Raw genomic sequence first — 15,089 nt, forward strand, 5'->3', positions numbered from 1 at the left:
ACATTCTCCTTAAAAGGATTTAACTTGGGATTTCCCTCAAACTGGATTCATGTGTCACACGATTCTTACGTTTTAGTGGAATAGGTCTATGGGGGCACCGAGTAGTCTGGGTGTGAAGTCATGAGTTCCTTGGCTTTTGTCACCCAAACTGAAAGTCTCCACATTTGTGCTTTTGTGCAGCTGGACAATCCAGATGAGCAAGCAGCCCAGATCAGACGAGAGCTGGATGGACGTCTCCAAATGGCAGACCAAATAGCCAGGGTAAGGAAACTCTGGGGACATGTGCTGGGGGACCGGGCCAAAGTCCCACACTGGAAGTGCACTGATCATTAAGGGCCGTGGAAAGATAAAACTGAGAATTTTATCTTCTCAGGAAGATGAGGATAATCACCTGGTAGGGTCCTCAACCCTTCTTTCTCAGGGCAAGTGTCCTCGACACAGCTCATGTATTTCCTATCCTCCAGTCAATATTCAAACTCCAGCCTCACCTTTCTTCTGAGTCCCAGACTTACATTTCCATCCGTCTGTCGAGCACTTCCACGTGGCCAGTCCCCTGCATTTCAGGTTGGATGTGTTCCAAATCTTACTGCCTATCGTCTTCCTCCTGCCGAGTACACACGCCTGCATAGACTCCTCCTCACGTGGCCTCCACGCAGTTACTACGGATGAAACCTCCCAGTCATTGTCAATTTCTCCTTCCTCCCCAGAACACTCCACACTCCGTCTGCCACCTGACTTCTCGATTCTGCCTCCCAAATGTGGGTCAGATCCCTTTACTGGTTTCCAGCACCACTGCTAGTGCTTTGATTCAGGCCCCTCATCTTCCACGCCTGGATCTTACAATAGCCTCCTAATGGGTATATCCCTGGCTTCACTCCCTCCCTGTCTCCTGTCCATCCTGCATGTAATCATCATTCTAAACCTCATATATGAACATCTCATAACAGAGCCTCAAAATCCTTCAATAGAATCCCCCAGTGTCCCCAGAACAAAATCTCACTGCTTTAGAATGATATTCAAGGCTCTTAATCCACAGACCATATCCTTCTTTATTGACCTCACCTCCCACAACTTTCCCACCAGAGCTCCCCATTCCAGCTATACAGAATGTCTCCCTCTGAATATCCCAGGCCCTTTCCAACCTCAGTGCCTTTGTACCCACTAGTGTTTCAGCGTGGAATGACCTTTCTCCTCTCCTCCACTTAGCAAGCTCTCCTACTCAGCCTTCAGTCCTCAACTGAAAACCGCTTCTCTAAGAGCTGAGCTCATCCTCCCCACTTTGTGCTTTCTTCTTGCCACGTGTAAACCTTTATTATGACAGTTCATTGAATGGTGACTATTCATTTACATGTCTGAGTCTCCCAGTAGATGGGATCGCTCTAGGGTTGGGATGTCTCCCTGTTGAGGATTGGGAGCCTAAGCATTATCTCCTATTCTTTTTTTTTTTTTTTTTTTTTTTTTTTTTTTTTTGCGGTACGCGGGCCTCTTGTGGCCTCTCCCATTGTGGAGCACAGGCTCCGGACGCGCAGGCTCAGCGGCCATGGCTCACGGGCCCAGCCACTCCGTGGCACATGGGATCTTCCCGGACTGGGGCACGAACCTGTGTCTCCTGCATCGGCAGGCAGACTCTCAACCACTGCGCCACCAGGGAAGCCCCTATCTCCTATTCTTACTGTTCTACTATTTGTGTTAACAGTAATCATGCTAGTGGCATTTCTTGAGCACTGACTCTGTATCAAGCATGTTACATGCTTTACATATGCCATCTCATTCCATCCTCCAAACAGTTCTATAAGGGCATTTCAGTTATTCTTGTTTTAGAGATGGGAAGATCTAGGCTGAACATCAGAGGTACTAGTTAAGAGGCTACAATGGACCCTTCACTCAAGTCTAAGTATTAGGACTGGGCTCACCCTACGTGCAAAATTTAAAAATGGGGGTCGGGGTGTGGGGGAGGATGAGCACAGGCTGGAGCTTGGTGTTCAGCCTTCCTCTCTATGGAAAGAAGTGTCTCAGGATTTGTACACGTGGAAAAGAATTCTACTGGAAGAGAAACCGAAGAGAGACTCCAAGAAGCAGGAAAATCCCCTTTCGTGCTCAAGCAGTTGTGTTGAAACGTTTTGCATCTTGTTTTTGGACACCTTCAAAGTTTATGGTCGGGTCAGTCTGGTGGCTAAAAGTAGTATGTAGTTCTCTGGCTAAAGGTAGTGTAAAAGGCTCTTATGTTTGAAAATCCTGCTTAATGTGGGAGTAAACATCAATAAGGCTTCAGAATGTACTTCTCTAAATTCAGCACCTCCTCAGCAGATTATCCAGAAAATAGAGGTCATTTGGTGCATGCCCTGCCCTTAGGCAACTATTATATCCCCAACTAATAAGTATTCGTGCCACTTACAGAAAATTTTACACACACACACACACACACACACTTCAAAAACAAGCTCATGGCACCTTTATTTTAGTTGTCTTGTTTACTTTTAAGTCTTAACATAATTTTAGAAACTTGCGTAAGCTAATTTTAATTATTAAAAGACCATGGGTGAACAACCGTTACACAGTGCGCCAAGTTGCTCATCTCTGAACAATAGATCAAAGAACTCTCCCGCGGAGCTTCAAGATGGCGGAAGAGTAAGATGCGGGGATCACCTTCCTCCCCACAAATACATCAGAAATACCTCTACATGTGGAACAACTCCTACAGAACACCTAGTGAACGCTGGCAGAAGACCTCAGACCCCCGAAAAGGCAAGAAATTCCCCACGTACCTGGGTAGGGCAAGAGAAAAAAGAAAAAACAGAGACGAAAGAATAGGGACCGGGACCCGCACCAGAGGGAGGGAGCTGTGAAGGAGGAAAGGTTTCCACACACTAGAAGCCCCTTCGCGGGCGGAGACTGCGGGTGGCGGAGGGGGGGAGCTTCGGGGCCGCGGAGGAGAGCACAGCAACAGGGGTGTGGAGGGCAAAGCGGAGAGATTCCCGCACAGAGGACCGGGACCGACCGGCACTCACCAGCCCGAGAGGCTTGTCTGCTCGACCGCTGGGGCGGGCGGGGCTGGGAGCTGAGGCTCGGGCTTCGGTCAGAGCGCAGGGAGAGGACTGGGGTTGGCGGCGTGAACACAGCCTGAAGGGGGCTAGTGCGCCACGGCTAGCCGGGAGGGAGTCCGGGAAAAGGTCTGGAGCTGCCGAAGAGGCAAGAGACTTTTTCTTGCCTCTTTGTTTCCTGGTGCGTGAGGAGAGGGGATTAAGAGCACTGCTTAAAGGAGTTCCAGAGACGGGCGCGAGCCGCGGCTAAAAGCGCGGACGCCAGAGACGGGCGTGGGACGCTGGGGCTGCTGCTGCCGCCACCAAGAAGCCTGTGTACAAGCACAGGTCACTCTCCACACCTCCCCTCCCGGGAGCCTGTGCAGCCCGCCACTGCCAGGGTCCTGGGATCCAGGGACAACTTCCCAGGGAGAACGCACGGTGTGCCTCAGGCTAGTACAACGTCATGCCGGCCTCTGCCGCGCCCCACCCCCACCCCGGCCAGAGCCCGAATCAGCTGCTCCTTTAACCCTATCCTATCTGGGCGGGAACAGACACCCTCAGGCGACCTACACGAAGAGGCAGGTCCAAATCCAAAGCTGACCCTCGGGAGCTGTGAGAACAAAGAAGAGAAAGGGAACTCTCTCCCAGCAGCCTTAGGAGCAGCGGATTAAATCTCCACAATCAACTTGATGTACCCTGCATCTGTGGAATACCTGAATAGACAATGAATCATCCCAAATTGAGGAGGTGGACTTTGGGAGCAACAATATATATATATATTTTTTTCCCTTTTTCTCTTTTTCTGAGTTTGTATGTGTATGCTTCTGTGTGTGATTCTGTCGGTATAACTTTGCTTTTACCATTTGTCCTAGGGTTCTGTCTGTCCTTTTTTTTCTTTTTTACTTACTAAAAATTTTTTCTTAATAATTATTTTTTACTTTAATGACTTTATTTTATTTTATTTTTACTTTATTTTATCTTCTTCTTTCTTTCTTTCTTTCTTTTCCCCCTTTTATTCTGAGCTGTGTGGATGAAAGGCTCTTGGTGCTCCAGCCAGGCGTCAGGGCTGTGCCTCTGAGGTGGGAGAGCCAAGTTCAGAGACCTCCCAGCTCCACGTTATATCAAACGGCGAAAATCTCCCAGAGATCTCCATCTCAGCACCAAAACCCAGCTCCACACAACAGCCAGCAAGCTACAGTGCTGGACACTTTATGCCAAACAAGTAGAAAGACAGGAACACAACCTCATCCATCAGCAGAGAGGCTGCCTGAAATCACAATAAGGACACAGACACACCAAAACACACCACCAGATGTGGACCTGCCCACCAAAAAGACAAGATCCAGCCTCATCCACCGGAGCACAGCACTAGTCCCCTCCACCAGGAAGCCTACACAACCCACTGAACCAACCTTAGCCCCTGGGGACAGACACCAAAAACAATGGGAACTATGAACCTGCAGCCTGCAAAAAGGAGACCCCAAACACAATAAGTTAAGCAAAATGAGAAGACAGAGAAACACACAGCAGATGAAGGAGCAAGGCAAAAACCCACCAGACCTAACAAATGAAGAGGAAATAGGCAGTCTACCTGAAAAAGAATTCAGAATAATGATAATAAAGATGATCCAAAATCTTGGAAATAGAAGGGAGAAAATACAAGAAACGTTGAACAAGGACCTAGAAGAACCAAAGAGCAAACAAACAATGATGAACAACAAAATAAATGAAATTAAAAATTCTCTAGAGGGATCAATAGCAGAATAACTGAGGCAGAAAAACGGATAAGTGACCTGGAAGATAAAATAGTGGAAATAACTACTGCAGAGCAGAATAAAGAATGAAAAGAATTGAGGACAGTTTCAGAGACCTCTGGGACAACATTAAATGCACCAACATTCAAATTATAGGGGTCCCAGACGAAGAAGAGAAAAAGAAATGGACTGAGAAAATATTTGAAAAAATTACAGTAAAAAACTTCCATAATATGGGAAAGGAAATAGTTAATCAAGTCCAGGAAGCACAGAGAGTCCCATACAGGATAAATCTTAGGAGAAACACGTCAAGACACATATTGATCACACTATCAAAAATTAAATACAGGGGGGCTTCCCTGGTGGCGCAGTGGTTGAGAGTCCGCCTGCCGACGCAGGGGACACGGGTTCGTGCCCCGGTCTGGGAAGATCCCACATGCCGCGGAGCGGCTGGGCCCGTGAGCCATGGCCACTGAGCCTGCACGTCCGGAGCCTGTGCTCCGCAATGGGAGTGGCGACAACAGTGAGAGGCCTGCGTACTGCAAAAATAATAATAATAATAATTAAATACAGGGACTTCCCTGGTGGCGCAGTGGTTGGGAATTTGTCTGTCAACGCAGGGGACATGGGTTTGATCCCTGGTCCGGGAAGATCCCACATGCCACAGAGCAACTAAGCCCGTGTGCCACAACTGCTGAGCCTGCGCTCTGGAGCCTGTGAGCCACAACTACTGAGCCCGCATGCCTAGAGCCCATGCTCCGCAACAGAAGAAGCCACCACAATGAGAAGCCCGCACATCGCAGTGAAGAGTAGCCCCTGCTTGCCACAACTAGAGAAAGCCCTCGCACAGCAATGAAGACCCAGCTCAGCCATAAATAAATAAACAAACAAACAAACACTCTTACTTTAAAAAAAAATAAATGTAAAGAAAAAATATTAAAAGCAGCAAGGGAAAAACAACAAATAATACACAAGGGAATCCCCATAAGGTTAACAGCTGATCTTTCAGCAGAAACTCTGCACGTGAGAAGGGACTGGCAGGACAAATTTAAAGTGATGAAGGAGAAAAACCTGCAACCAAGATTACTCTACCCAGCAAGGATCTCATTCAGATTTGACAGAGAAATTAAAACCTTTACAGACAAGCAAAAGCTAAGAGAATTCAGCATCACCAAACCAGCTCTACAACAAGTGCTAAAGGAACTTCTCTAGGCAGGAAACACAAGAGAAGGAAAAGACCTACAATAACAAACCCAAAACAATTAAGAAAATGGTAATAGGAACATACATATCGATAATTACCTTGAATGTAAATGGATTAAATGCTCCAACCAAAAGACATAGATTGGCTGAATGGATACAAAAACAAGACCCGTATATATGCTGTCTACAAGAGACCCACTTCAGACCTAGGGACACATACAGACTGAAAGTGAGGGGATGGAAAAAGATATTCCATGCAAATGGAAATCAAAAGAAAGCTGGAGTAGCAGTTCTCATATCAGACAAAATAGACTTTAAAACAAAGACTATTACAAGAGACAAAGAGGGACACTACATAATGATCAAGGGATCAATCCAAAGAGAAGATATAGTAATTGTGAATATTTATGCACCCAACATAGGAGCACCTCAGTACATAAGGCAAATACTAACAGCCATAAAAGGGGAAATCGACAGGGACACAATCATAGTAGGGGACTTTAACACCCCACTTTAACCAATGGACAGGTCATCCAAAATGAAAATAAATAAGGAAACACAAGCTTTAAATGATATATTAAACAAGTTGGACTTAATTGATATTTATAGGACATTTCATCCAAAAACAACAGAATACGCATTCTTCTCAAATGCTCATGGAACATTCTCCAGGACAGATCTTATCTTGGATCACAAATCAAGCCTTGGTAAATTTAAGAAAATTGAAATCGTATCAAGTATCTTTTCTGAACACAACGCTATGAGACTAGATATCAATTACAGGAAAAAATCTGTAAAAAACACGAACACATGGAGGCTAAACAACACAGTACTTAATAACCAAGAGATCACTGAAGAAATCAAAGAGGAAATCAAAAAATACTTAGAAACAAATGACAATGAAACATGACGACCCAAAATCTATGGGATACAGCAAAAGCAGTTTGAAGAAGGAAGTTTATAGCAATACAATCCTACCTTAAGAAACAAGAAACATCTCAAATAAACAACCTAACCTTACACCTAAAGCAATTAGAGAAAGAAGAACAAAAAAACCCCAAACTTGGGCAGAAGGAAAGAAATCATAAAGATCAGATCAGAAATAAATGAAAAAGAAATGAAGGAAACGATAGCAAAGATCAGTAAAACTAAAAGCTTGTTCTTTGAGAAGATAAACAAAATTGATAAACCATTAACCAGACTCATGAACAAAAAAGGGAGAAGACGACTCAAATCAACAGAATTAGAAATGAAAAAGGAGAAGTAACAACTGAAACTGCAGAAATACAAAGGATCATGAGAGATTACTACAAGCAACTCTATGCCAATAAAATGGACAACCTGGAACAAATGGACAAATTCTTAGAAATGCACAACCTTCCAAGACTGAACCAGGAAGAAATAGAAAATATAAACAGACCAATCACAAGCACTGAAATTGAAACCGTGATTAAAAATCTTCCAACAAACAAAAGCCCAGGACCAGATGGCTTCACAGGCGAATTCTATCAAACATTTAGAGAAGAGTTAACACCTATCCTTCTCAAACTCTTCCAAAATATAGCAGTGGGAGGAACACTCCCAAACTCATTCTACGAGGCCACCATCACCCTGATACCAAAACCAGACAAAGATGTCACAAAGAAAGAAAACTACAGGCCAATATCACTGATGAACATAGATGCAAAAATCCTCAAAAAATACTAGGAAACAGAATCCAGCAGCACATTAAAAGGATCATACACCATGATCAAGTGGGGTTTATCTCAGGAATGCAAGGATTCTTCAATATAAGCAAATCAATCGATGTGATACACCATATTAACAAATTGAAGGAGAAAAACCATATGATTATCTCAATAGATGCAGAGAAAGCTTTCGACAGTTCAACACCCATTTATGATAAAAAACACTCCAGAAAGTAGGCATAGAGGGAACTTTCCTCAACATAATAAAGGCCATATATGGCAAACCACAGCCAACATCGTCCTCCATGGTGAAAAAGTGAAACCATTTCCACTAACATCAGGAACAAGACAAGGTTGCCCATTCTCACCACTATTATTCAACATAGTTTTGGAAGTTTTAGCCACAGCAGTCAGAGAAGAAAGAGAAATAAAAGGAATCCAAATTGGAAAAGAAGAAGTAAAGCTGTCACTGTTTGCAGATGACATGATACTATACATAGAGAATCCTAAAGATGCTATCAGAAAACTACTAGAGCTAATCAATGAATTTGGTAAAGTAACAGGATACAAAATTAATGCACAGAAATCTAGCATTCCTATATACTAATGATGAAAAATCTGAAAGTGAAATTAAGAAAACTCTCCCATTTACCATTGCAACCAAAAGAATAAAATATCTAGGAATAAACCTACCTAAGGAGACAAAAGACCTGTATGCAGAAAATTATAAGACACTGATGAAAGAAATTAATGATGATACAGATAGATGGAGAGATATACCATGTTCTTGGACTGGAAGAATCAACATTGTGAAAATGACTATACTACCCAAAGCAATCTACAGATTCAATGCAGTCCGTATCAAACTACCACTGACATTTTTCACAGAACTAGAACAAAAAGTTTCACAATTTGTATGGAAACACAAAAGACCCCGAATAGCCAAAGCAATCTTGAGAAAGAAAAACGGAGCTGGAGGAATCAGGCTCCCTGACTTCAGACTATACTACAAAGATAACAGTAATCAAGACAATATGGTACTGGCACAAAAACAGAAATATAGATCAATGGAACAGGATCGAAAGCCCAGAGATAAACCCATGCACATATGGTCACCTTATCTTTGATAAAGGAGACAAGAATATACAGTGGAGAAAAGACAGCCTCTTCAATAAGGGGTGCTGGGAAGACTGGACAGCTACATGTAAAAGAATGAAATTAGAACACTCCCTAACACCATACACAAAAATAAACTGAAAGTGGATTAAAGACCTAAATGTAAGGCCAGACACTATAAAACTCTTAGAGGAAAACATAGGCAGAACACTCTATGACATAAATCACAGCAAGATCCTTTTTGACCCACCTCCTAGAGGAAAGGAAATAAAAACAAAAATAAACAAATGGAGCCTAATGAAACTTAAAAGCTTTTGCACAGCAAAGGAAACCATAAAAAAGGCAAAAAGACAACCCTCAGAATGGGAGAAAATATTTGCAAATGAAGCAACTGACAAAGGATTAATCTCCAAAATTGACAAGCAGCTCATGCAGCTCAATATCAAAAAAAACAACCCAATCGAAAAATGGGCAGAAGACCTAAATAGATATTTCTCCAAAGAAGATATACAGATTGCCAACAGACACATGAAAGAATGCTCAACATCATTAATCATTAGAAAAATGGAAATCAAAACTACAATGAGATACCATCTCACACCAGTCAGAATGGCCATCATCAAAAAATCTACAAACAATAAATGCTGGAGAGGGTGTGGAGAAAAGGGAACCCTCTTGCACTGTTGGTTGGAATGTAAATTGATATAGCCACTATGGAGAACAGTATGGAGGTTCCTTAAAAAACTCAAAATAGAACTACCATATGACCCAGCAATCCCACTACTGGGCATATACCCTGAGAAAACCATAATTCAAAATGACACATGCACCCAAATGTTCATTGCAGCTCTATTTACAATAGCCAGGACATGGAAGCAACCTAAGTGTCCATCAACAGATGAATGGATAAAGAAGATGTGGCACATATATACAATGAAATATTACTCAGCCATAAAAGGAAATGAAATTGAGTTATTTGTAGTGATGTGGATGGACCTAGAGCCTGTCATACAGAGTGAAGTAAGTCAGAAAGAGAAAAACAAATACCATATGCTAACACATATATATGGAATCTAAAAAAAAAAAAAAAAAAAAGGTCATGAATCTAGAGGCAAGTCGAGAATAAAGATGCAGACCTACTAGAGAATGGACTTTAGGTTACAGGGAAGGGGAATGGTAAGCTGGGACAAAGTGAGAGAGCTGCGTGGACATAATATACACTACCAAATGTAAAATAGATAGCTAGTGGGAAGCTGATGCTCAGTGCTTTGTGACCACCTAGAGGGGTGGGATAGGGAGGGTCGAAGGGAGGGAGCCGCAAGGGGGAAGAGATATGGGACATATGTATATGTATAATTGATTCACTTTGTTATAATGCAGAAACTAACACACCATTGTAAAGCAATTATACTCCAATAAAGATGTTAAAAAAAACCAAAGAACTCTCTCCCTTGGCCCACACCACTGGGTATTTTGATACCTAATAGGATGTTTCTGACAACTTAGAACTAGACTTTCTTGGACAATGAAATAGGCAACTAAAGTAAATCTTGGTCAAAGTATATGGAGAGTATATTTCAAAGTATATGGAGGGTATATTTAAACATTCAGGAGGATTTCTATGAGAATCTGCCCACTACTATCTCCTGTTCTCCTGGAAATTGCCTGTCTTCTTTTACAATATTCATTCATGCCAATGGCCCCCTTGCCACAGTTACTTGGTTCTGGAAGTGGACTCCTCACCCACGTGGAACCAATCACATTTCCCAGCCTGCCCCGGCCATTAGTGATTGGTCCAGAAATGGATGCAACTAAACTGGTCCAGAAATGGATGCAACTAAACCAATGAACCCCTTCACTGGGACCTGTGGACTGTAGGCCAACAGAGCTGTGTCTTGTAGTGGTAGAAAGATGTCTGCAGCCATGTTCATTTCTTCAGTGTAGGGGAAGGAAGATAAAAGAGTGAAGCTCACATACATACAAAGATAAACAGAATATACTGAGATCCTCGGTGTTCAAGCCACTGGATCTACTTTTTCCTGACCATCAACTGTGTAACTTTTTCCTTCAGTTTAGTTGGATTCCAAGAAAAGGAAATTCTACTTCTGCTTAAACCATCCTGGCTAATACTGAGGAAGAGTGAGAAGTATCTCATCTGCTAAAAATTAAATATCAAGTTTTCAGATACAGGCTAGTTCCTGAAAAGATATTGAAACAAAGCACCCATGCGTATCTTCTTTTAGCATGCCCTGATTTTTCTATTTGTAGCATCACAGTGAATTTTATTGAGGGTGTGCAATTCAACCCATATGGCTGAACATCAGCTCCTGTAAATATCATAACCAGAAATTCCTGGAGATAGATGTCATCCATCATACATAATTCACTGTGTTCTCTGAATTATAAGATGGGTAGAGTGTCTTGATTGCAAATTAGAAGCACCAACTCAAGGAAGCTTTTAAAAGAGGGGATTGATTCTAGGGATCAAGGAATGTCTCACAGAGCCCATGGGCAAGGTACAGCCAAGACCTAGGAAGGGAGTGGAGCCAGGGGCCACCAAGTGGTCAGGACTTTCCCTCTTCCCTTGAGTCTGTGTGTCCCATTCATTATTCCTTCTTTCTCTGCAAACCATCTTTCTTTGCTTCTCAGATGGGAAACATGGCTGTTCCACAGTTCTCCGTATTTCCAGGATGGCCAAATGGGAAACCATTCAGCCAGTCAACCTCTCTCTCAAATCTTTTTCCCAATCTCCTCTTTCCGCTTTTCTCACTACCCCCTCACATTCACAATTTCAAGACTCAGGCTTCTGACTGGCCCCGCTTAGTTCAAGGGCCAACCCCTAGAGCAATCGATCAGTCCACCGTGGAAAGGGGGTGAGGGTCTCAGTGAACACGTGGATGCTAGAGATACATCACTGAGGGAGAGGGTGGTACCGACAAGGTAAGGCTCTGGGCAGGGTGATCATTATGAATTAGGAGCCCCTCGAAGATATGGACAAAATAACTGTTGCTTATGCGGTGTTTACTATGTGCCCAACTCTCTTCTAAGCATTTTACATTTGAGAACCTACCTAACCCTCCAACAACTTTATGAGAAAGGTGCTCCTAGTATTCTCATGTCATAGAGGAGGCTGCAGCACAGACATCAGAGGCCTTGGCCAAGCTCATTCACTGACCAGAACCTTCTCTCTTAACCAGTATGCACACTACCATTACAAAATGCCTTCCCAAACATAGAGCCTCATTTCCCCATCGCCCCAATCCAAAGATCCAACATGCCCTTCACCCAGGCCTTCACCTTTCTGCATCCTGACTTCTCTCTCTGCTGATGAGGCCTTTATTAATTTGCACTGGCTATGCAGTTCACGTAAACTCTCATTTAGACCTGTGACAAATGATCCTGCAAGTTAACGATGATTTTCCGCAGTTCAGGCACATCCAAGAGTTTAAGTGACATATCAAAGTTCACACAGCCAGTAAGTAGAAAGCCGAGTGCTTTAATTCCAAGTTTCACATTCTTTCTTTTGAGTAGTCAGATGACAGGCAGTTACACCAGGACAAGACTGCCCCCAGCTCCTCCCTCCCTGACGGTTGCCCATCCCAGAAACTGCTTTCTCTCTTGCACGAAAATTTGCTGTGCATTCCCTTCAGTTTATGCAGAAGCCCAAATGAAGCAAAAGCAGCAGGCAGAATGGGCTCCTGGAATTCTGAATCCCTTCCACTTTGATTTCCTTGGCATCTGGGAAAGAGGTGGTGGGGACCTCGGTGGTTCTGCCAGCAGCATTCTTATCCTCTTTTGTGCTTACAAAAGGCAAATGTTTGTCCTTTCTTCCTGGGAGAGAAGGGAGGCAAGTGCAAGGTGGCTTTCCTCTACCCGCATCCCTACCCTGCAGTCTATCAGTTCAGTCACACCAACATCCAACGAATCATCAGAGATGGCTGTGTGAGCCCTCACTGTGAACATCTGACACTCTGCCTTAAAAGATCCATGAAGAGATCTGAATGCATTTTTAAAAAATCTGGTAGAAAAGACTTCTTAATCCCTGCTCAAACATTTTCCCAAATCCTCTCGTGTTGATGTTAAAGAGTCCCCAAATTTCACCCAGGAATTAAGCCTAAGTTATTTAAATTGTGTGATTAGCCGTTGACATTGGAGCTTAAACAGGCAGCTTGTGGCATTAGTGCTGCTGTGATATTTGCCAGTTCTTTTGGCCACATTTTGGGTAAAATTCCAAAATTCTTGAGCTGGTTATATAAGACAAATACTGCTGCTTTTATAATAGAGGCAGAGGTCTGGGAGTGAAACACCATTGTTTTTTCAAGCTGTCATTTCAGTGGGGAGTTGCCATTTAAACCACATTCTCTGCAGAAGCAAAATGACCATCTCATACCACGGTCCCATTGCAGATACTGATGATGTGCCTAGGTGAGAAATGACATCCAGATATTTCCCAGATGGAGAAGTTCTCCTCCATACATTGCCAACAAGCAGATAAAAGTGGAATCCTCTTCTACCAGAGAATGATAGCACCCCCAGCTTAGAAGTGAATGTTGTTGTACCTGGCATCTACCCTGTGTCCAAGCACATGGTAGAAATTTAGTTCAATTTTTGGCCTGCAAGAATGTGTGTAGGGGGCTTCCCTGGTGACGCAGTGGTTGAGAGTCCGCTTGCCGATGCAGGGGACACGGGTTCGGGCCCCGGTCTGGGAAGATCCCACATGCCGCGGAGAGGCTGGGCCCGTGAGCCATGGCCGCTGAGCCTGCACGTCCGGAGCCTGTGCTCCGCAACGGGAGAGGCCACAACAGTGAGAGGCCCACATACCGCAAAGAAAAGAAAAAAAAAAAAAAAGAATGTGTGTAGGGAGCATCTCCCTGACTCTGGCCTTTGTCAGGCAGCTAAGAACCCAGGGGAATCTGAGTTCAAAGAAAAATCTAAATGCCCAGGGCGTTCATTCAAGGAAAAGGAAGTCCACCTAATTCATAAAAGCTGAGGAAGTAAAACTAAGCCACTTAAGAACAGCTTTGAGTAAAAAGACCAATCCAGGAAACTATTAATATAATACCTGTGCCCAAAATGCCTTCTAATGTCTGTGAGGCTGCTTTTGAAATGTGTTTATAGTGGGGCTGCCGTTGAAGACCCCTTTAGAAACTCAGCCTAGATTGACAGAATGCTATTCCTTCTCAAGGCTTAAGTACTCAGAATAGAAAAATGGCCTTGTTTTCCCTTGCAGACTTCAGTGGGTTTTTTAAAATTTATTTCTATTTATTATATATATATTTTTTTGTCTTCATTGCTGCGCGCGGGCTTTCTCTAGTTGAGGCGAGCAGGGGCTACTCTTCGTTGTGGTGTGTGGGCTTCTCATTGCGGTGGCCTCTCTTGTTGCAGAGCACAGGCTCTAGGCGCACGGGCTTCAGTAGTTGTGGCTCTCGGGCTCTAGAGCGCAGGCTCAGTAGTTGTGGCGCACGGGCTTAGTTGCTCCACAGTATGAGGGATCTTCCTGGACCAGGGATCAAACCCATGTCCCCTGCATTGGCAGATGGATTCTTAAGCCCTGCACCACCAGGGAAGTCCCCAGACTTCAGGTTTTTTTCTTTTCTTTTTTTTTTTTTTTGCGGTACGTGGGCCTCTCACTGTTGTGGCGTCTCCCGTTGTGGAGCACAGGCTCCGGACGCGCAGGCTCAGCGGCCATGGCCCACAGGCCCAGCCATTCCGTGGCATGTGGGATCCTCCCGGACCGGAGCTCGAACCCGTGTCCCCTGCATCGGCAGGCGGACCCCCAAACACTGCGCCACCAGGGAAGCCCTGGACTTCAGTTTTATAAGCATCTTTTTATGATGCCGTTAGTAGCTATCCAAGTTCTGGGAGGAGTGGTCATTCTTTGGATTTTTCCAATATTCTCCTGCAGAAAGTTTGGTGGGTGCCAGCTCTGGGCCAGAGTTGTGGTGTCTGTAATCACTGGGTCTTCTTCCAAAATTTCAAGACTTTGGAGTTAAAAGGCCTTGAGTGAGTCCCAAAGATGGGTGTGATGAAGGGACCTCACTTGATAGTAAGGCTGATTGGCAGGAGAGAACCCACTTCACAGACACAATGGTTTTTCTCTCCATCTCCATGGCAACTGCAGGGCCAGCAGCTGCCAGTAAAATCAAAGATACACTTACCCAGCTCCTCCAATATCCCATATAGTTATAAGGTTTGGGCTCCAGTACAAGGAAGAAAGAGATAGATCAGTGTCCCAGCCTTCAGGCTGTTAGTATGTAACCTGTGCTGCTTGGCAGCCTTTAACATCAATTAACTTATCTCACTCT

At 43.9% G+C, this 15,089-nt stretch overlaps 1 protein-coding gene across 18 annotated transcripts in view; it reads left to right on the plus strand.

The window, feature by feature from the left end:
- The window catches only part of CADPS (calcium dependent secretion activator), a gene marked incomplete at both ends in the record, with an annotated part of 485,811 nt that overhangs the window by 218,851 nt on the left and 251,871 nt on the right, over positions 1-15,089 (plus strand). For all 18 annotated transcript variants that reach the window (XM_079713702.1, XM_079713696.1, XM_079713695.1 and 15 more), the window contains one exon: positions 181-261. In XM_079713702.1, coding sequence (XP_079569828.1) covers positions 181-261 — 81 coding nt within the window. The remainder of the gene's footprint in view (positions 1-180; positions 262-15,089) is intronic.

Source organism: Hyperoodon ampullatus, assembly GCF_949752795.1.
Source record: "Hyperoodon ampullatus genome assembly, chromosome: 10".
NCBI lineage: Eukaryota > Metazoa > Chordata > Mammalia > Artiodactyla > Ziphiidae > Hyperoodon > Hyperoodon ampullatus.